This window comes from Scomber japonicus, chromosome 11 (assembly GCF_027409825.1).
Source record: "Scomber japonicus isolate fScoJap1 chromosome 11, fScoJap1.pri, whole genome shotgun sequence".
In the NCBI taxonomy this organism is placed as follows: Eukaryota; Metazoa; Chordata; class Actinopteri; order Scombriformes; family Scombridae; genus Scomber; species Scomber japonicus.
The window spans coordinates 8,524,051-8,544,523 of record NC_070588.1 but is presented as its reverse complement, the minus strand read 5'-3'; the positions used below and the strand labels follow the sequence as shown (position 1 = coordinate 8,544,523).

Here is a 20,473-nt window from a genome sequence, read left to right as displayed (position 1 = left end):
GGTAAAGAGAGCGAGGGGACACACTCAGAGACAAGAATGAAGCACATTTAGAGTACACCACATACACTACACCCATGATTGCACAACAACAACCCACAATGCAACTCCATGGCTCACAGTTTGGTCCAAACTTTATGTGTTATGCAAGTAGTGGCTAATATAGCATAGTCTCTGCCAGCCTTAAACAGAGATTAGGTGCGGCCTAACTGATGATGACACAAGTGGTTTTACTGGAGGACATTTCTCAGATTTACACCACTGCCTCTGGAGACACAAAAGGCTTTATTCTACTTTTTTCACATGCAGTAGGACCACCTGGAAACACAACATGATGAGGGATATTGGTAGAGTCCTCCTTTAATCCACAATGTCTAAGGATTTCTCCAATGATTTACTCTTTTTTAAAACTTTTATTTACTTCTATGAATTGGGATTCATGAGAGACATAGTTTTAAATGAATGGTGAGAACTGAAGCAGCTCATGATTTACAGCTCTTAGCATGAATAAACTTTAACCCTTACATACTGTTTTTGATATTTGACCACTGTAAAAACACCCTAAATGTGTTAAAATGTGTCTAAAATTTGATGACTTTTCCTAAAGTGGCCCAAAATGCACAAAATTGAAAATATTTTAAAATGTTATACTTTTGTATAGTTACTACACATTTTTGTCCATTAAGGCTGTTCTGGGTTAAATTTGTCCCGACTCTATTGACATGGCTTTTTGTTAAATTAATAGTTAATAGTTTTAATAAGATAGTAGTTATGAGGATTTCTGTTTATGATGTAGCAGTGAAGACTAATGGCTCTAATGGTTATACATAAACCCCACAGCTCCATCAAGTTCCTATTTTTTTCAGTTTCAATAAAATACATTTCAATCATTATTGTTATGTTCTATTTTCATGTCTTAGGTAAAATAGGACATGATATTGTGTGATAGCACATGTTTTTTCTCCACAAAAATGAGTGGTGTAAAACCTAAAAATACACTCTCTCTGCTCTCTGAAACATGAATCAAGGTTTAATCACACATTTACTGATCAGTCAGATTGGTTATCGGTGTATTATAACCAGATCTGTGGTTCAAAATGTGGTAGAGACACTTTTTATGAGGGGAACATACTGCAAGGGTGTAGAATATGAACTACATGCAAGGGTTAAACACCTCTGGATCCTATAATTCCCTATAATGCAGCCTATTTGGTACACTGCTCCTGCATGTTATTTGACCACAACTTTCCAAATCCACACCTACACTATGAGGCACAGGCTTTCTGTTTAATATTTGTTGTCTCCATGCCATGCTGAGATAACCCTGATGATGTCATTATGGGGATATTTCCTCAGACAACAAAGCTTCTCTGGGGCCCGACAAACACGACAGGCTCTGTTCACGTTGTTTGCTTACACCCTCAAATTTCCATGGTTGAAAATAACAGATAATGTTGATGACAGGAAGTGGAAACAAAGCTTTGTAACGACTCTCTGGGTGTTGTCAAGTATCTGCCCATGTTTTTTGTTTTTTTGTTTTAATTATTATTTTTTTTATAGTCACATAATTTCAGCCAAAATATTCTCCTTATGAATCATATCTGAGTCACACTGTCATAATAGCACTCTGTTTCCTATGCGGCCCATAACCTTATCACAGCATCACAGTAAACATCGTTCTTCACTTTAAATCTCTGTCCTCACTGAAATGAAGCATGGCCTAAGTTTATTAAGGAAGTTCTGTCACCACACTCAGCATTTAATTACAGTGGGGGGGGGGGGGGGGGGGGTGAACATCGCTATTTCCTTCTGTCCTATTTGTGTCACTTCCACTTTCCCCGTGCTCTCAAAATCCCTTCATTCTCAGTTCTGATGTAACCGCAGCTGACAAAGATGTTTCTTAACGATTTTTTCAAACTGTTAGTGCTATTTTTATTTGCATTTGTAATTCTGCAGTCTGTGTTTCAGACCTACTATTGTGCAGACAACAACAACAACATGGCCATTGGCATTGACATTTTTCTGTATTATTAGTTACTTCATTAAAAGAAAAGAGAGTGTGTGTGTGAATAGATTGGCAAATGAATGATGTGTGGTCTATATGATCATCATTTGTTATAGGGGTCATGACATTTATATACTGTGTTTAACATAGTAAAAAAGCCAGAGTCCATTTACAAAGTATTTCTACTTCCACGTCTAATTGATGTCAGCTTATTGGTGCAGGCCCACAAACGGCCATCTGTTCTTTAGTCTGTTATAAAATAAATGAACTGTAAAACTGTAAATCGTAGAAAGATATTCAAATAGGCCTCTAAAACAAAAATATGGATCTGGAAATGTGCATATAATCATTTTTAATTAAAATAAGAAAAAAACAGTAAGACATAAAGTGAACATATTTAACAAACACACAACAACAAAAGGATGATTGTGTTTCTGTATCATTGTCAAACATTATAATATATATTATTATTCTGCAGTTAACATATGGTAAGATGGTATAATTTGTCATGTGTTTGTTATGCATCTGTATCTTAACCTAATGAATAATAAAGAAAATTAAATATAGTTGTGCATCATTTTGACAGCAGTCTTGTGAACAATGTGACCTATGTAACCAAATCCTACTGAATACATAATCTCTAGGCCATCTGTAGCCTTTTGGTTCACCTGACACCTTTAATATCTGTGAACACAAATAAGTGACCTGAGGTATTTTGTAAGGTATGAAAAACGAAACAAAAAACAATTATGTATATACATATCTATATGATTAGTTATGTTTTCGAAGTCCTCTGATTTAATAATAATAATAATAATAATAATAATAATAATAATAATAATAATAATAATAATAATAATAATAATAATAATAACTATTTATAGTTATTTATATACTATTATCATATTTTATTACACATTTAAAATGCAAAAACAAACTTAAAGCCATGAAATTAAGCACATTATAAAACACAAATAAAGTAAAATGAGCTAAAATGCCATCAAATATTAATAAGATCACCCAATTTTAAACAAGTGGGATTTTAACAGTGAAGATCTCAGCATAACCTCCATGTCAAATAAAAATACAAGGAACTACAATATATTTTTAAGGATGTTTACAGCTGATGACGTCCATTTGAAATGTCAGGCAGCACAGTCTTAACGGGAGTTAGCTCTGTCACAACAATAAAGATCTTTACTGACAAGCAGGAGTGTACACTGGCTACTGTTTTCTCACCCAACATAAAACCTATTGAAATAGACACGACCTCTCAGCGGTGTGTCCACAACATAATCTCCAGCCATCAAGCAGACAAAAACTAAAGCAAACACGGGAGGCTGGGCAGATGGGGAGGATTGTCTGGGTGGTCCGCCACTTCAAACAGACAGTTCATGAAGCAAACAGGCTGGTTTATGTGCTGGATTTTCTCCTGTAACGCAGCTGTAGGTGGAGGTATTGAAATAGCAGGAAACACATTTTGACATGTCACAGTAGGAAAAGAACAAGTGTAAATAATCAAATTAATTATGGCTGAATTCCAGTTAGCTGCTTAAGTTTCAGGGGTCCTGGGATTGTCCATGGTGGCTTACTGGGATACTCGGAGCCATCATTAATGTCATGTTAAATCATTAATGCTTTTCCTCTGTGTTTGCCTCCCTACATTGGCTTCCAGTCAGCTTTTGCATTGATTTTAAAATTTTATTACTCACCTTTAAACCATTTAACGGCCTTGCCCTAAGTTATATATCTGATTTATTGACCTGGAAAGAATCCCCTTAAGATCTGCTGATGAGACACAAACTCTGAGACTCTAGCTTCTTTTAAAACTCTTCTGGAAATGTTTAATGTGTTCTGTTTTTACACCTATTAATTAATGTTATCTTCATCATTTTTACTTCTGTGCATTTAATTGATTATAGTTTGTTTTATTAGGACTTTATTTCACAATACAAATCTTTTCAATACAGGTATAATCGTGTCCAGTGTTATAGTTGTGTAGGAATACACACAACACAAGGAGATAACACCAACACATGCAAAAAAACACACAACCAAAGACCAAAAACCTCCACTACCACCCTTATTATTACTATTATTGTGTATTATTTGCCTTATTTTTACCTGCCTTGGTTGGTTTTATTTTATTTTGTAAAACACTTTGTAACATTATTAAGAAAAATTCTATATAATTCAAGTTTATTATTATTATATTATTATTATTACTATGTGCTACATTTATTGCATACACATTTCTAAGAGTGCTGGACCTTCTTTGTGGGAAGCTCACACACAATTAATCAAGAGACACTAACTTAAACATGATGATCATATGGATATCATTATTGGATAATCCATATAATGTGTGATTTGTGGACTCTGAATGGTGTGTTACAAATAAAAGTTGTTTTGACAAGGAATGCCAGCAAACATGAACTAATTAAGTGTTGGACTAAAGACTGAGAGAGGCCTTGTCTTCTTTGCAGAGTCATGTGCTGAGGTCTCGCAGACATCATTAATTCTTCAGTGCTTTGTCTTTACAGAAGAAAAAAATCCAGTTCTTACACTCTACAAGGTAACTTTATAAAACAGGTTAAAGGCGTTTGCCATCCTGATTTTCCATATTGTCATCTTGCTATTCTCTATATAAAAAATTAACTTGAAACCCCATTCTCTCTAAATTATTTATTTTTGCAACTTTTTAAATACTACATATGGGTTAATTAGAACACATGGAGTGGCTATAAAGGGCTGATAAGAGCAGCCTGTGGTCTGACAGATGGGAAAAAGACAACAGCCTTTAAATGGATATGGCGGGGTTATATTGGGAAGCGTTTCCTTTGAGTAAGCGCTGTGAGAGCAGGAGGGGGGTCTTGGGTCACCAGGATGCACCAGTCAACCTTCTGGTTGGGATGTCAGCCGGTTTCAGTTTGACATATGTGGTGGGTGTTGCCCACTAGATCACCCTGATGACGCTGCTGCTCGCTGTCATCCAACTTTCCAGTGAAGTGGAAGTTTTGTGTGTCACATCCAGGCTTGATATTTCTGAGCGGCTGCAGTGAGCCTAAAATACTAAAAGCTTTTTTGGACATCTGCTTCATGATGTACAATTGGGTCCATTGTATGCTTTTTTGGAGTACTTTTCTCATTTCCATGGATAAAAGTCCAAGTGCAGATCATGTTAAGATATCCGTTGAAATGTCAATAATAAGACTTTGACTGATAGAAACTTGTTGATGTCACATTGCCTGAGACAAAAGGGAACAGTCTGTACATCTGGGCTCACTTTTTTGTACCAGTACTCCAAGACAGATTATGATTACTTTTTATTTACTCATTATTTTATTGTTTACATGAAACAAAAGAAGGCAGATTGTGCTGCATGCTTCTTAAATGTCTTTCAGCCCTGAAATCTGCTTATGCGTCTGTTTCTGCAGACCTTTATTCCTCAATATTGTTTCTATATTATTGTGTATTTCTACACACCTGATAGTACTTCTGAAGTGTTTTTCTACCATGCTAACTGTGTCTGATTGCTGTATTTCTCATTGTATTCTTTTAATCTTTGTTTCTATGTTTTTGTTTTGCTTTTTTGCTTTCACTGTTTGTTGCTGGTGTTGTTTTCAAATGCTTTTCCCATGACATTTTCCCTAGACATTCTCTGAAAGTGTTTAAATGACTATGTTAGCAATGTAGTGTCACGCTTTCATAAAGTTAAGGATCCCACAAGAGACAGCATGGTCAAAGTTGAAGCACCAAAGGCTGAAATATCTTGAGTATGGTCATTGGTATGGGTCTTCCATAATACAACTGAATAGTGTCTTTCATTAGACGCCCCACCCCCAGCACTCCTAAATGCCCAATTTTTGCAAACAACATAACTCCAGTTTGTTATGCAGGTTTTCTGTTCAAACCTTTTAAGTCTCAAGCAAAAGCAAAGATCACCATGATGAGATCATTAGAGTTATTTTCTAAGACTTTTAGAGCCATTAAAGGCATTATACAACAGTTTTTATAGGATGCATACTACTGCTCAAGAGAGGATAACTGAACTTCACGTGTAAAATTGGTGGAGTGTCCCTTCAAATGTTCTTTTGTTATATCCACTGAATGATCAAAAAATGTACACTTTTTTTGTTTTTCCTTCCTCTTATTGTGCCAAAAAAAAAGGTCTGCAGGATGAACTGCTGAAGACTGATGCTGCCCTCCAGTGGCCAAAGAAAGAAACAGCATCAAACTAGATTAAGGAAAAAGGTGACTTTGTGATAGAGTATAAAAAACATATAATCCACATAAAGTATGCTAGCACAAGCCCCTTCAGGTCCAAAATAGGACATGATAGAATATAATTGAAGACATTTGTTTAACTCAGATGTTATGTGAGCTTGAATCTGTTAGGAGAGAAAGCTTCAGAAAAGAGACTGAAGTACAAAACACAAAACAAGCACAATCTTAAACCTGTTGAAACAAGAGTTTCACTCTATCTGTGTTTGGGCTGATATAAGTTTTATCTTAACCTTTTATCCTAAACTAGGGGCTCTTAACCTTAAGGCCATCAGCATCAAGATGAGCTAGACGATACTGCCAGACTCCACAAGCTATTCCAAGGTTCAAGAATCATTTATTTAATCTAAATAAATTCAGATTAGATTGTCTTGCCATCATTAGATCATTATGTGATACAGATATATGCATAAAGTAAAGAGTAATGGATACAGTAACAGATCATGTTTTGTGCATTTTGTCACACTTTAATAGGTAACTGTGAGTCTTAGAAAAAAAGAAAAGTTTGCAGATTATTTTAGCTTCTTAACTAAAAAAGCATCAACTAAACGTTTGAAACTCTTTATGAATCACTTTCGATCTTGAAATAACTGATTAAATCTCATAAGTGCTGTTTTCAATGCTATGATTAAACCTGAAACCAGGCACACCTGTGCACTCTAGATGAAAGTTAGGGGACAGACTTACACTTTGATTAAAGGGTTTCCTTCTTTCTTAAGCTTAAGTTAAAAATGCCTTCTGTCATAATTGAGCAATTTACATGTGCATTTTTTTCTTTACATTCTATTTTTTAATTTGAAATCCAATCAAATCATATCAACTAAACACAAAGTGGTAAAAAAAACGGTTTAGTGTAGTTTTTTGTTTTGTTCTGCAACCTCTGCTGAACTTCCTGTGACATTCAGCCTTCATAAGATAAGATAACCTGTTGCCAAGACTTGACTTCTTCATGTAGATTGCTTAAGGCTGATCATATCAGCACATTTCCTATTTCCCTTCAGTAAGTTAATACAGCATTAGCAATACCACCTACACACACACACACACACACACACACACACACACACACACACACACACACACACACACACACACACACACACACACACACACACACACACAGACTAGAAGAGAAAACACTCTGTGGCAAAAAACTTTGTTCTTAATAGACCTGTGAACATCAAGAAAGGAGGGATGAAGCTGCAACTTTTCATTGTTACTGTCCTGCAGTATTTGGTCCTAACCAATCAAGAAGATGGAGAAACACAGGTAAACAATGGATTTTCTCTTTCTTTTCAAGCTGCAGGATATTATATTGACTTTTAGTTGTTAATTAAAATTTGTTGTGTATGTGAGCAAATGATAAAATAACTGCATCTGTGTATGGTAGGGTTAGGGTATAGTTGAATGTTATCTCATTTCATGGTACATATGTTTTATGATGATATAGTGATGTGTGATTCTGTGAAGTGACATAAAAAGAAAGATTCACAATTTTTCAAGTTTGTCCTAAACCAAAAGTCAGGTATGTGCACATTGGTATATGTTCACTGCTTGTTGAGATAATTCCTAATGTTTATACTAGTCTATCAATTAGATGATTATGTCTCCAATCATTTATAATGAAAGGACATTAGGAGGGGATCTCTTAATAAGTTAGTGTGAAGAGGAGGAATAATGACTGCATGAAAAACTTATTTTAATCTTCACAAGGGCACCTGACTATTGTTTTAAAACTGGGAACCTCTCCTTTAAGCTAATTTTAATTAACAATTGAGTTTGTCACACTCTTTTGGTTATAACCCCACTTTGTAATGTTCGCTAGTGCAGCTTTAACAGAATTTCTCTCCTTTCCTTTCTCCTACTTTGACACTATGGCAACACTGAACTACCAATTGTGCTACTAATACAACTGCACTTTGTACAAATTGTTTTCTTCTTTTGTTTGTTTTTTTGTCTAGGCTACGGTATCAGGTGCCGATTTCACTGATGACTTTGATTTTGACACGTTTCAATTCTTCTACAATTCATCAGTTCCCATGGATGAGAATTCAACTGCTTCTCCTTGCAGCGTAATTGTGCCTGGTTTGAGCAGCTTGGGCCTGATGATCACCTACATCATCGTGTTTGTCTTCAGCTTGGTAGGCAACAGTGTAGTTGTCTATGTTGTTTTCTATATGAAGAAAGGTAGAGCCAGCACAGATATCTACTTAATGCACCTGGCTATGGCAGACCTTCTCTTCTGTTTTACCCTCCCGTTCTGGGCTGTCAATTCTCATTCTGGTTGGGTCTTTGGCAACTTCTTGTGCAAGCTGCTGTCAGGCTTTCAGGAGGCAGCGGTATACAGTGGTGTTTTCCTGCTAGCATGCATCAGTGTGGACCGCTACTTTGCCATTGTGAGAGCTACACGTGTCTTCTCCTCCCATCATCTGTTGGCGAACACGGTGTGTGGTATAGGGTGGCTAGTGGCTGGGATATTGTCCCTACCCGTGGCAATTCAGAGGGAGAGCATCGGTACTGAAGATCTAGGAAAGACCATTTGCTATGAAAACCTAACTGGTGAAAGCAGTGACCACTGGCGTGTTGGCCTCCGTGTTCTGCGCCATACGGTGGGCTTTTTCCTGCCACTGCTGGTGATGGTCATCTGCTATGGCTGGGCAGTGGTGACCCTGTTCCACACACGTAATCTACAAAAGCATAAGGCCATGCGAGTCATCATGGCAGTGGTGCTGGGATTTGTTCTATGCTGGCTGCCTTATAACATTACTATACTGATTGACACACTCATACGAGGTGGGTCAATTGAAGTGAAGACGTGTGAAACTCATGACAGAGTAGAAGCAGCGCTCAATGTGACCCAAGTGTTTGCTTTCATGCACTGTGCAGTCAATCCACTTCTGTACGCCTTCATTGGGGTGAAGTTCCGTAACCAGCTGCTCTTTGCTCTCTACAAACACGGGGTCATCAGCAAGAGGCTCCGGATGGCACACACAAGGGGCTCTATGAACAGTATTGGGAGCATCCGATCTAGAAACACCTCTGTTACAATGTGAAAACTCCAGTGGTGAATTTTCACTTGGTCCAAAAATGAGAGAATAACAGACCAAGTTGGTTGATATTATAATACATGGACAGTATCATTTTATGATAATAAGGAAATTCAGAAAAACTAAGTGTTTTAAGCATTACACAGAAATGTACTTCCTCTAATGGTGAACTGTCACAGTAAGTAACTACAATGTATTTGGTTTTAGACACTTCAGACATAGATTTATACCCTGTAGCTTAGGAATGCATTAAAGAAAAGGACTGGTCATGTGATACTGAGTGATTTACTTATTTAAAGTCTCATTATTGAGTCCAAAAAAACAAAATGGCTAGAATGGGAGGAAGATGCACATTCATTAACTACTTTGATGGTGTCCTATTCTTATTTTTTCTTCTTTTTGCTTTATTAACTAGTGTGATTATTTTAGCATGTTTAATCTACTCTACATTATCATCTCCTTATTTTGTTTTCATTTGAACTACGGAGGGTTTTTTGTTGCTTTTTGTCCTCATAGTAGTCAAAACAAATGTGGTTACCAATATCAGATGTCTTAATCTTTCAAGCAGGAAGAAGTGAAGAAACCAACCTCTGTGTACCAAAAACAAGGTTTTTTTCTACCTCTTTGGTAGAATCTACACAAACCTCTGGTGTTTGAAACATAATGTTGGTCTTTATAATCAAGTATGTAATTATACAATGTATATATATTTTTTATTGTTTCTTGCAGTAAGTGATATGACTGTGAAATAAGATACTTTATCTGTCTATCTATCTGAATGTCTTATATTGATTGTGTGACTCTTAGTGTGCTTGCAGTTACATGTGGCTATAGAGTGTATGCATGTGTATGTTGGGTAGCTCTGTGGTTGACTTAAAGGAGAAGAGAGACTGTCACTTCATGGGAAACTGTGTAGCAACCACGGTTACAAAACAGAATTGCATGAAAATCGTATCGCATTTCCTATTCTGTGAATGAAAAATGAATTAAAATGGGCAAAAAAAAAATCATCATTCAGATACTCTTATCTTGAATACTTTTATTTATGAAGAACTTCTAATTGTTTAATTTTTTATTTTATTTTTATTTTTTGTCAGAAATGCATGTTAAAAGAAATAAAACAATACTGTGTCTAATCTAAAAAAAACAGCTGCTTAGCCAATTAGCAAATGTTTTGGATGTTTTTTCATTTCTTTTTCTGCACCATTCACTGCTCGCATGGCTTGTACATACCCAATCATATCTGCACTTGTTTTTGTTGTTTTGATGTAACTTTGTCCAATGAGATTGAAATAAACCTCTAAACTATGCGTGGCCTCACATCATTGATGACTCGGTCAAGTTGTGTGACACTTAATTGTTTCTTTTTAATAAATTAATTCGGTTATGTATCACAGTCTAATTGGACAGAGGAGCAGGTTCTCTTTTGCCTGATGCCTGAGACTCAGTACAGGTTTATACCAGATAAACAAAAAAGAAGAAATGAATAGAGGATGTGGTACTAGTGAACGTACTTTTCTGCTCTTTCTCTTTTTTAATATTCCTTTTTCTTTCACTTGTGGTTATTTAAATGTCTGTCTGTCTGGACTTACATGATAAGAAACCTACAGAAATATAAATAACCAGGTTTCTCATGTTCCATGTACACATCATATCCTGAATATGATCAAAACCCTCAATGGTGGAAAAAAAGCGCATTTTTTTGTTTTTTGTCAGGCTCGAAATACAAGGCTTGACCCATTCCCTTGTTGATCATTATGGTCGGTATGGCGGTACTAATATGGTCGCTCTGATCTTATCCAACATATATAAACAAGTTAATGACAAAATAGAATCAACCCTTCTTGATTTATTTTAAGCTACATAAAGTAATTTAAGGTTAATTTAAAACAAACTAATCCAGGCTACCTCGAGGTGTCGGGTAAATGTGACACCTGTGTGTAAATATCTGATTAAGGCCTTGCACAGTCAGAGTACAACTCAATAGATGGGTTTTTTGTCACTTATTAGACTTTTTTTTCATGACTGCGTGGGTGTGCAAGGGCCGTCATACTGTCCTGTTAGTTTTATTGAACTTCCTCTGAAACAACGCTTATTTCTTTCATCACTATTAGTACACGTTTTGATGATCATACAATTGGCTGTGTAGCTCCATCAACTTTAAACAGAGCAGAGATGTAATTGCCAGATTAATTTAAATTACCTGTGAGGGTAGTGAGTAGAGCCAGACAGTACAAATACTTCATTAAACATAAAAGTCCTACACTGAAGATGTTACTTTAAATGCAGTAAAACAACCCCTCTGAATGTTTTATTAGCATTTCATTATTGGATTTTTATTGTTAATACATTAATGCATAAGTAATATTTTATTGTTGTAATTGGTCAAGTTGGACCTAACTCGCTATGATATGCATATACTCTAGTTAGTATATATGCTGTAGAAGTATAAAGTCACATGAAATGGAAATAATCAAGTGAACTACAAGAATCTCACATTCGTACTTTGACTTTAAGGTCCTGTACTTGATAGTGTGCTTATATGATGTACATCCTTTTTGTTTAATCAAGTGGTAACAAACTAACTGACATACAGTGAACTTGGGTCTGTGAAGTACTTTGGTTTCTGGTACTCTGGGCAAACATGAGTGGGTTAGGGTTAGGTTAGGGTTACCCACAGCCCATTTTTGCCACAGGATCAGCTGGTGGGTAGAAAATAACCAAGTACATTTAGGCTCAAGTGCTACACTCAAGTAAAATTTTGAGATACTTGTACTATTGTAATACTACTAAGTATTTCGAATCGATGCTTGTCTTGGCGTCTTACTAAAAGCAGTGTGTAGGCGGTGTCACATTTCAGATGTCTATGAGTTGTTAACAGCTCCACCAAACAGTGATTATTTCCCCTGTAAACTTCTCACATTTCAATAAATGTTCACATGATGCAAAGTTTCAAAATGAAAAATGAGAGAAGTCCAAAAAATGGAAACATATTTGTGTATCAGAACTTTGGTTTTTCCTTCTGTCCTCTCCCATCAATCATCTCATGACCTCTCAGATTTATCTGCCTGACCCCTAGATTGGGAACCACTTTTACTGTAATACTTTAACTACATCAAGCTCATAATACTTTTGTACTTTGACTGCAATACATTAACAATATCAGGTTCATATTATTTATCTACTTTTTAGTAAGATTTTAATGCAGACTTTTACTTGTAATGGACTATTTTGACATTGCTGTATAGGTGCTTTTATTGAACTAAATGATCTTTCACCTCCTGCATGTGACGTAATCGGGGGAAGGCGTGACCAAGCCTTCACGTAGGCGGACGTCACGTTACCATAGTAACAGGATAGCCACAGTTCGACTACAGGCTGCAGCTAATAAACTACCCGTGAATTAACTGCGACTCACCGGCCTGCTGATCATTTGTTACCCGCGGAGCAAGGGCGCTTACTCCAGCACCGTGCAGGTAATCCCGATGTTTAATGAAGGATGATATTTCGGAGCGATTTGTCTGAGGTTATCCTCTTATAGCAGAGGTAACGTTAGCGGTCAGAGCTACGGACAAGCCATACGTACTGATGCAGTATTGTTTCCGTTTTCGTTTCAAAATAAAAGTCCTATTATTAGTTCAGCTTAAACAGACTACTGCAGATGGTTTGATTGCAAACAGAAAAGAAGTGAAGCCTTACATTTTTGTATTACTTCTACTACTTCTACTACTACTACTACTAATAATAATACATTTTACTACTACTACTACTACTAATAATACATTTTGTCATTACTTCTACTTCTACTACTACTATTATTAATAATAATACATTTTATTACTACTACTACTACTACTAATAAAAATAATAATAATACAAAAAAAAAATTCTCTAGTTTCTTCAGTGTGAACAATTTCTTATTTCTTTAGTCCTCCATAGGATTGTAAACTGAATATCTTCGAGTTGTGGATAAAGCTACATTAGTCGATTAATTGATTAGTTGTCTGTTAAATTAATTGCCAGCTTTGACATTCGATAAATCATTTTGAGCCATTTTGTAAGAAAGAAAGTCCAAATTGTCTGGTTTCAGCTTCTCAGATGTGAATATTTTCCTGTTTTCTAGATCTACTAACTAATCAGTGAATCTAGAAAGTAATTAATCAATAAAGAAAATAATCCTATTGTTACAGCCTTGGTTGTGGACTGTTGGTTGAGATAAACTAATCAGTTTTAGATTACATATTTGCCTTTGGGTAACAGAGATTGATATTTTTCACCATTTTCTGCCATTTTAGAGACCAGATTAAACAATAATCGAAATGATTAGGTAGACGCCTTGGTGACTTCACTTCAAAAACACATCCAGAATATACTACTGTACTCTTTTACTTGTTGTTTATTACAGTGTTTTTTATAGATCATTTTAAAGTTTAAACATAATTTTAAGTGTTACAAACCACACAATCGTTGCCTGCTTTAATTTTGAAAAACAAACCTCGGTACCGGAAGTCCCATTGCAACTTGTAGCATTACTTTACCATTTGATCTGTAAACACATTTCTATCACGAGTTAGCCAATTTAACTATATTTAACTTAAACAGTAACGTTGATATTTATAAGCAGGGATTTAAAACTTGTGCAGAAAAGTATTTTTATGGTTCTTTATTAGCTACGTTTCCTCTTGGTAGCGTTTTAGTCATGCATCGACATTTAAGAGTGTAATTAGGTTGTTTTGTTTTTTCGTCTCCAGCTGACTCTGAAGAAGTTAGTGAGGATGTCCAATGACCTCGCTGGCGTGTGGGAGGTGGCACTGAGTGATGGGGTCCATAGGATAGAGTTTGAACACGGCACGACCACCGGGAAGAGGGTCATCTACATTGATGGAAAGGTATGAATCATTATAATCAGTATATTTATGTGCCAGGTGGGAAAACTTGACCCCATCCAAGTTTAAATTAGATTAACTTTTTTGTACCGAAGGAAATTTGTCTTGGGCTAAAAGTGCCACGTGCAGCTGCAGATATACGACAAATGCATAACAAGCACAGAAAAACTAAACATGCACAACATCACAAAATCACAAAAAGTGCTTCAAAGTGTAGCATATTGAACAGAATAATGTTGCACATGATCATGTGACTTAAGGCACAAGAAAGGAACAGTGAAAACAATAAAATTGATAAAACTATATGGCAATCTAAGAGCAGGGGGTAATAAGTACTAGTTAAAATGGGTCAAAAAACCAAGGTATAAAGATAAAAGATACAAAGATTAAAAAATGATAGAAAAGATGAGGACAGGAAAATTGGTTTGGGGTCTTCTGTCAAAATTTTTTTTTCTTCGAGTTGGATCCCATTTCCTGTATTTTATACATTTAGGGACAATGGTGATATAAAATCCAGGAAATAATTAAGTCGGCCATAATTAAATTATATATTCTGCGAGAAAGTATAGTAGCACCTACCTAGACTGGTAAGATCTGCACTGGGTTTCCAAGTTTCTTTAAAGCTTTATTCTATTTGTGAAAATGCAATAAAGGCAGATTTCACCGTTTCCACCATGCAGGAATAGATGAAAAACAGTGATCATCCGTGGAGAGACGTTGTGCGGTTAAAAATAATAATTAAATGAAGTACAAATCACGTTTTAGACCCAATCAGTTTCACATTACACCACCTGTTCATTTTGTGATTTTACACCTCATGCTGCAGGAGATACTGAGACGAGACTGGATGTTCAAACTTGTGGGGAAGGAGACTTTCACCGTGGGCAAGTCAGATGCCAAAGCGACCATCAACATCGATGCAGTGAGTGGTTTTGCCTACGAGTACACCTTGGAGATCAACGGGAAGAGCCTGAAGAAGTACATGGAGAACAGATCAAAAGTCACCAGCACCTGGGTGCTCAACTTGGATGGAATAGACTGCCGGGTGGTCCTCGGTGAGCCCCTCTGCGTTTGTCTGTTATTCCCAGGGTCCCCGCGGATCCTTAAAAAGTATTTTTGATATTCAAGGTCTAAAATTGTCTTAAAAGGTGGAGTTCACCGACACACACACACACACACACACACATACATACATACATACGCTGTGAGGTAGATTGCCTGGGTGATCAGTGTCTTCGCTGTTGTGAGTACGACGTGTGTGATGGCTCTGTAGTTTGTGTGTGACTTTTTTGGAGGAAGCATGTCAAATGAAGATAGTTAACATGGTGAAGAACCAGTTCAGCAGGATGTGCTGATTTATCTGTTCATCTGGTTACGGTATTTGTTTGGGTTTTTTTCCATCTAACCCAGCCGAAAGTTCGACATTGAAACTCATCAGATGCTTTAGATAAGAACATCTGCAAAGTACTGTAATAGCAAATCCAGACTAAAATCTCTTTAGTGTCTGGGTTTATACATTCATATATGTGTCCCTATACAGAAATCAAGCAATGTATAATGTACACTCTGAACCTTTTTAAACTACCAACTAATATTATTTCAGAGCTGAGGATAAGCTCTTAAACGGCTTTAAGAGCAACGCCATCTTCAGCCACCTCTGTCATCTGGGCAAGTTAATCCTTCTTATAATCACACTGCTTACAGCTGATGATGCAGCATACCACCTGAAACATGTGAAGCACATGAGGAGGACTGCACATAGTTTGTAGCAAGGATCTATACATATGTTCAGCAGCAAAATAATCCAATTAAAACCCTCAGCTGGCAGAAATAAGATAAAATATTTCTTTATTAGTCCCACAGTGGGGAAATTTATATTATTGCGGCAACAAGTTGTTAGCAAAAAACTAGTAAGAGCATTGATTGAAAGAATAATGATCAATAAATTATAAATACACTGGCAATAAAAAGATGGTAGTAGTAAAAAATATATTTAAAAAATGTTGACATTATGTACTTTGTGTAATATTGGTGTCAAATGGTGATATACCTGAGTCCCGATCACTAAATACAGCTGTTGTTGATATTAGCAAGTGTCCACATATTGTCGTTAAAAGCACCAAACCAGATTAAAGGATAGATTCACCATGGTTCAAATCGATCTTAAAACGACAGTCATGTGCTGATATTAACAGCAGAAAAGGTTTCGCTCGCTGTAATCATTCTTCTTGTGAATCATGCAGATCCGATGAGAATTTTTTTTTTTGGGGGGGTCAAGTGGCAAGTGATTGTGATTTGGAGGTATACGGGAGCCTTGAATTGGGAAGAGAAAAAAAAAGAAGAAGAAAAAATACCCAGAGGCCTCCGTCACTTGGTGTTTTTTTTCCTTCTTGTAAGTAGACCTCATTAATACCATAGATAGACGATTAATACACGCACCTATTGTCACCCACGTTGTCGTCGGATACATGTCCTCATTGGCTTTGGAGACATGTGCTGCCTCATCCTAAACGTATGTCGTATGAAACAGCCATGTGTCCCACAGATGCACGCGTAAGTCAGGAAATGACGTAAATGGACCGTATATGGTTTGTTCCGCGTGTATTACGTTACGTGTTGGACTAAATACATGGACATATTGAGGAAAATATTCCGGTTAGAAGGAAACAGATTTCATATTTCACAAGAATGGATACTTGGCGAGCTGTACATAAAGTCCTGAGTCATAAGATGATCGTTGTGGATAAAGGGAAGAATTTGAAGGTATGTAGCATTATAGCTGTTAGCTTACTTTAGCTGAGTGGCTAGCCGAGCTAACCGCTAATACTATTACGACCGTGAGCAACCATATAATTCGTGAGTGGTCTTGAATGAGTCAGGAGAAAGCTTTCCAACAATGTACGGCATGAATATATATGTTTAAGGGTTGGTGTTTAAAACATTCAGAAGAACTTGTGTCTACCTCCCAACCTCCGGTCGGTCCCGTAGGCGGAACAGCGTGTTTTACGCATAGACTGTATGGTTTTACGTGTCTGCAGTTCCGGTCCTTCATGTTGGCTGAAACAGACAAGTCACCCTCAAACATGCTGAAAACCATGTTGAAGTTTGGCCTGTAGTTAGTCTTCCCTAATGTTTATGTGGCTCTGAGGATGTTCCTCACGTTGCCGGTGACAAACTGTGACGGGGTGCGCTCATTTTCTCATCTGGGGAGAATCAAAAATGAGCCTAAAGTCCTTTTATCATTACTGGAAATAGAGTCTGAACCTGTCAGAGACCTGGACTTTAGAGATGTTGTGGAGGAGTTTGCTAGGAGAAAGGTCATTGCATAAGAGAACTACTCCAATGTGTGTGTGTGTGTGTGTGTGTGTGTTGTTAATGTGCATTGTTTTGTTTTTTTATGACTCTGAAAACATTTGTTGTTGGGATGTTTGATATTGTGGAGATTCTATAAACAGGTTGTTTGCTATTCTTTGAAGTGTTTCTGCATATCTGAGTGTAGACTGTTTTGATAATACACACACACACACACACACACACACACACACACTGCATGTGCTGAGAGTCTTGTGTTGAATTTATCAGTCAGTGTGAATCCTGTGCAAGTACAGGAGTTTCCAACAACTACTACATCCACACTTGTGCACTAGTAAACTAGTTGTATGTTGTGTTGGTGTTGGTGTTCAATTTACATTGAACATGTTTCTTTTAATCTTGGTACTTTCATCAAACTGTACTGTCCTCCGTCCATCCGTCTTCTGCCGCTTATCCGGGGTCGGGTTGTAGTTCTGCTTGAATTTCCTCTCAAAATGCAGATTGATGCTTTCAAGTCGTATCCTTCTCACCTTTTTCAACCATGACCCGTTTTCATGTCTGAAAAATATTCCCTTCAAGTGTGCTTTCAATGTAATTGATGGGAGGCAAAACATTCTCTGTTCTTGTGCATAAGTGTATTTAGAAGTTTGCGTGAAAATGTTGTGAAGCTTCAGCCATCCAAATTAGTCAAATTAAGTGAAGATCTACAAAGGTTTAAGTTTCAAGTCTAGGAATTAAATTTCCAGGCAAAATCTTTAAAAATACCACATTTTCCTACTCTCAGGTTATTTTTCTCACAGAACAGATACCAATCAAGCTTTTGCTCTTTTTTCTGTTCCAGGAAACCCCCAAAATAATCTCAGCCGCATTTTCACACCATCACCCAACTGCATTAGAAACAAACAACACGTACACTGATTGACTTGTTTTGCAGCTGCACACTAACCTGATTGAATGGATACACACAACAGTTGTATGTTTCATCTATTAATTCAGTGTCTGTTTACCCTCTTACAGAGAAAGACACCATGGATGTTTGGTGTAATGGACAAAACATCGAGACAGCAGTAAGTGTGACGCTCTTTTCTTTATCTTTGTCATGTATTATTTCTGTTTTAGGATTAGATGATACAATCCTTTGTGACCTGCATTAACCTAGGACGACGTGAGTGGGGACGATCATGCCAACTGTGGGTTTCCAGGAGGGTGCCATGGTGTATATTTAAGGTGGGGGTGTAGGGGGAGGTTAGAACTTCATCGGCACCCTCCTTCATCGATGTTTTTCGATGACAGGGCCACAACACCTCTAGAGGGCTCAAGTGCACCCCCTCTGCTTTAACTCCCTCTACTCACCCTGTTGCTGCGGCTGCTGCTTTGGGGGTCAAGATGACGTCTCTCCTTTCGATCCAGAGCCGCCGACTTGCCTCTTCAGCAGCCGTGGCTTTGATGGCCTGCTGTAGGGCCTGTCTTTGGATTCCCACGCCCCTTAAGTAACCTGGTGGTTGACTTGCCCACAAAACCTCTGCAGCCGACCTCAACTGGGCAGACCCTGACTTTCCAGCCACGTTGCTTAGCATCAGCTGCCAGCTCAGCATACTTGAGGCTTTTCCGTTCATTGGCCTCCTTCACGGTATCTTCCCAGGGCACAGTTAGCTCCACTATGAAGGCTGTGTGGAAAGAGGAGGACCAAAGCACGAAATCTGGTCTGAGATTCGTTGTAGTGATCTCAGCTGGGAAGCATGGTCGCTGGATCCAGTCTCATGCCTCACCTAGCTGACCAATGTGTGACTTGGATGTAGAGGTTTTGTTTAGCGTCAGTCCTGCACTGATGAACGCTATTGCAGTTGTGGGATGGGATGAGAGAGGAGGTAGGGCGTTGATGGATGTCCGCCTGGTCTCTAGGGTAGCTGCAAGACACTTCAGCACCTGGTTGTGCCACCAGGTGTGACTGTTTTGCATCAGGGATACACCGCTTGATATAAGACGTCATTTTAATTCTGTTTTCAAGGGAAATTAAAATAAACAACTGTGATTACTTGCTTCCTTCCAAATATTCATTGACAAACACTAAACCCTGTATAGTTAGAAAGTAGAGCAGGTCCAAAATAACAATGACAATAATGGGACTACACTTCTGCAGTCTTTGTGTATAATTACAGTATGTCTGACTTGTGCCAACAGGGGGAGTTTGTGGAAGACGGCACAGAGACACATTTCTCTCTCGGTGACCACAACTGCTGCGTGAAGGCTGTGAGCAGTGGGAAGAGACGAGACGGGATCATTCACACGCTTCTTGTGGACGGCACAGAGATAGCTGAATGCACCGAGTGACTGCGGACGTGTATGTGAGTGAGTGTGTGTGTTTTTACATATGTGTGAAAGCAGAGATCTGGTTTGTATGTGTGATGCGAGGTATCTGTGAAACAGGGGCTGTAGAGTAGCTGGACTCAGACTAAGATATGCCCTCTTACATGTTGACGGCCATGCTGTGAAGGGTACTTTAGCCATATATTAAAGTGTCATGTGATTAATGTAGTAACAGCCGAAGACTGGATGAGTCTCAGCAGGTTTAGATGAGAAGGCACAGCCATTATTTCAGTAACAAAATGGGTTTATCATCTGGAAATGTAACTCCACACTGGAAAACCTTTTGCAGTGGTAAACTGGAATTTATATACTAATACTATCAATTTCAGTAATGGTATAAACATTGGAGGCCAAATGTGCCATATTTGTCCTGCTCATCCTGGCTCAAGTTGCCCTCCAATAGCTGCAGCTGGTCTTCACTTAGGGATGTACGCTACCTATTGTCATTTTATAGAAAACCACAATCTAATAACCAGTTACCAGTAACCTGACAATATCCTTGCTCACTTTCTTGTATTTTCCAATATTGAGCAGCTGGAGGATTAAATACCAGGGTACAACTTTAAGATTATCCC

At 37.6% G+C, this 20,473-nt stretch overlaps 2 protein-coding genes across 3 annotated transcripts; both read left to right on the top strand.

Annotated features, from left to right (window-relative positions):
- Window positions 1-7,438: 7,438 nt before the first annotated feature.
- On the top strand, window positions 7,439-9,339 carry cxcr2 (chemokine (C-X-C motif) receptor 2; the record flags this gene model as incomplete). Its single annotated transcript, XM_053329117.1, has 2 exons — window positions 7,439-7,555; window positions 8,248-9,339. Coding segments are annotated over 2 exons (1,209 nt in total), but the record flags the coding sequence as incomplete, so codon positions are not given.
- Window positions 9,340-12,698: 3,359 nt separating this feature from the next.
- faima (Fas apoptotic inhibitory molecule a) lies at window positions 12,699-20,200 on the top strand. Of its 2 annotated transcripts, XM_053328801.1 has the most exons (5): window positions 12,699-12,809; window positions 14,085-14,222; window positions 15,046-15,274; window positions 18,549-18,598; window positions 19,713-20,200. In XM_053328801.1, exons 2-5 carry the CDS (start codon window positions 14,109-14,111, stop codon window positions 19,860-19,862), a joined length of 543 nt encoding a protein of 180 aa, XP_053184776.1. In that variant the 5' UTR covers window positions 12,699-12,809; window positions 14,085-14,108; the 3' UTR covers window positions 19,863-20,200. The 2 variants fall into 2 exon arrangements, with proteins under 2 accessions (XP_053184776.1, XP_053184778.1); XM_053328803.1 differs by lacking the exon at window positions 12,699-12,809 and having other exon boundaries at window positions 14,076-14,222.
- Window positions 20,201-20,473: the final 273 nt, after the last annotated feature.

Excerpts from the sequence above, each read along its gene's own strand:
- faima (XM_053328801.1), top strand. The coding sequence starts at position 14,109 with ATGTCCAATGACCTCGCTGGCGTGTGGGAGGTGGCACTGAGTGATGGG. Across the intron at positions 14,223-15,045 it reads TCATCTACATTGATGGAAAG|GAGATACTGAGACGAGACTG; the intron begins GTATGAATCATT and ends CTCATGCTGCAG. Across the intron at positions 15,275-18,548 it reads AGACTGCCGGGTGGTCCTCG|AGAAAGACACCATGGATGTT; the intron begins GTGAGCCCCTCT and ends ACCCTCTTACAG.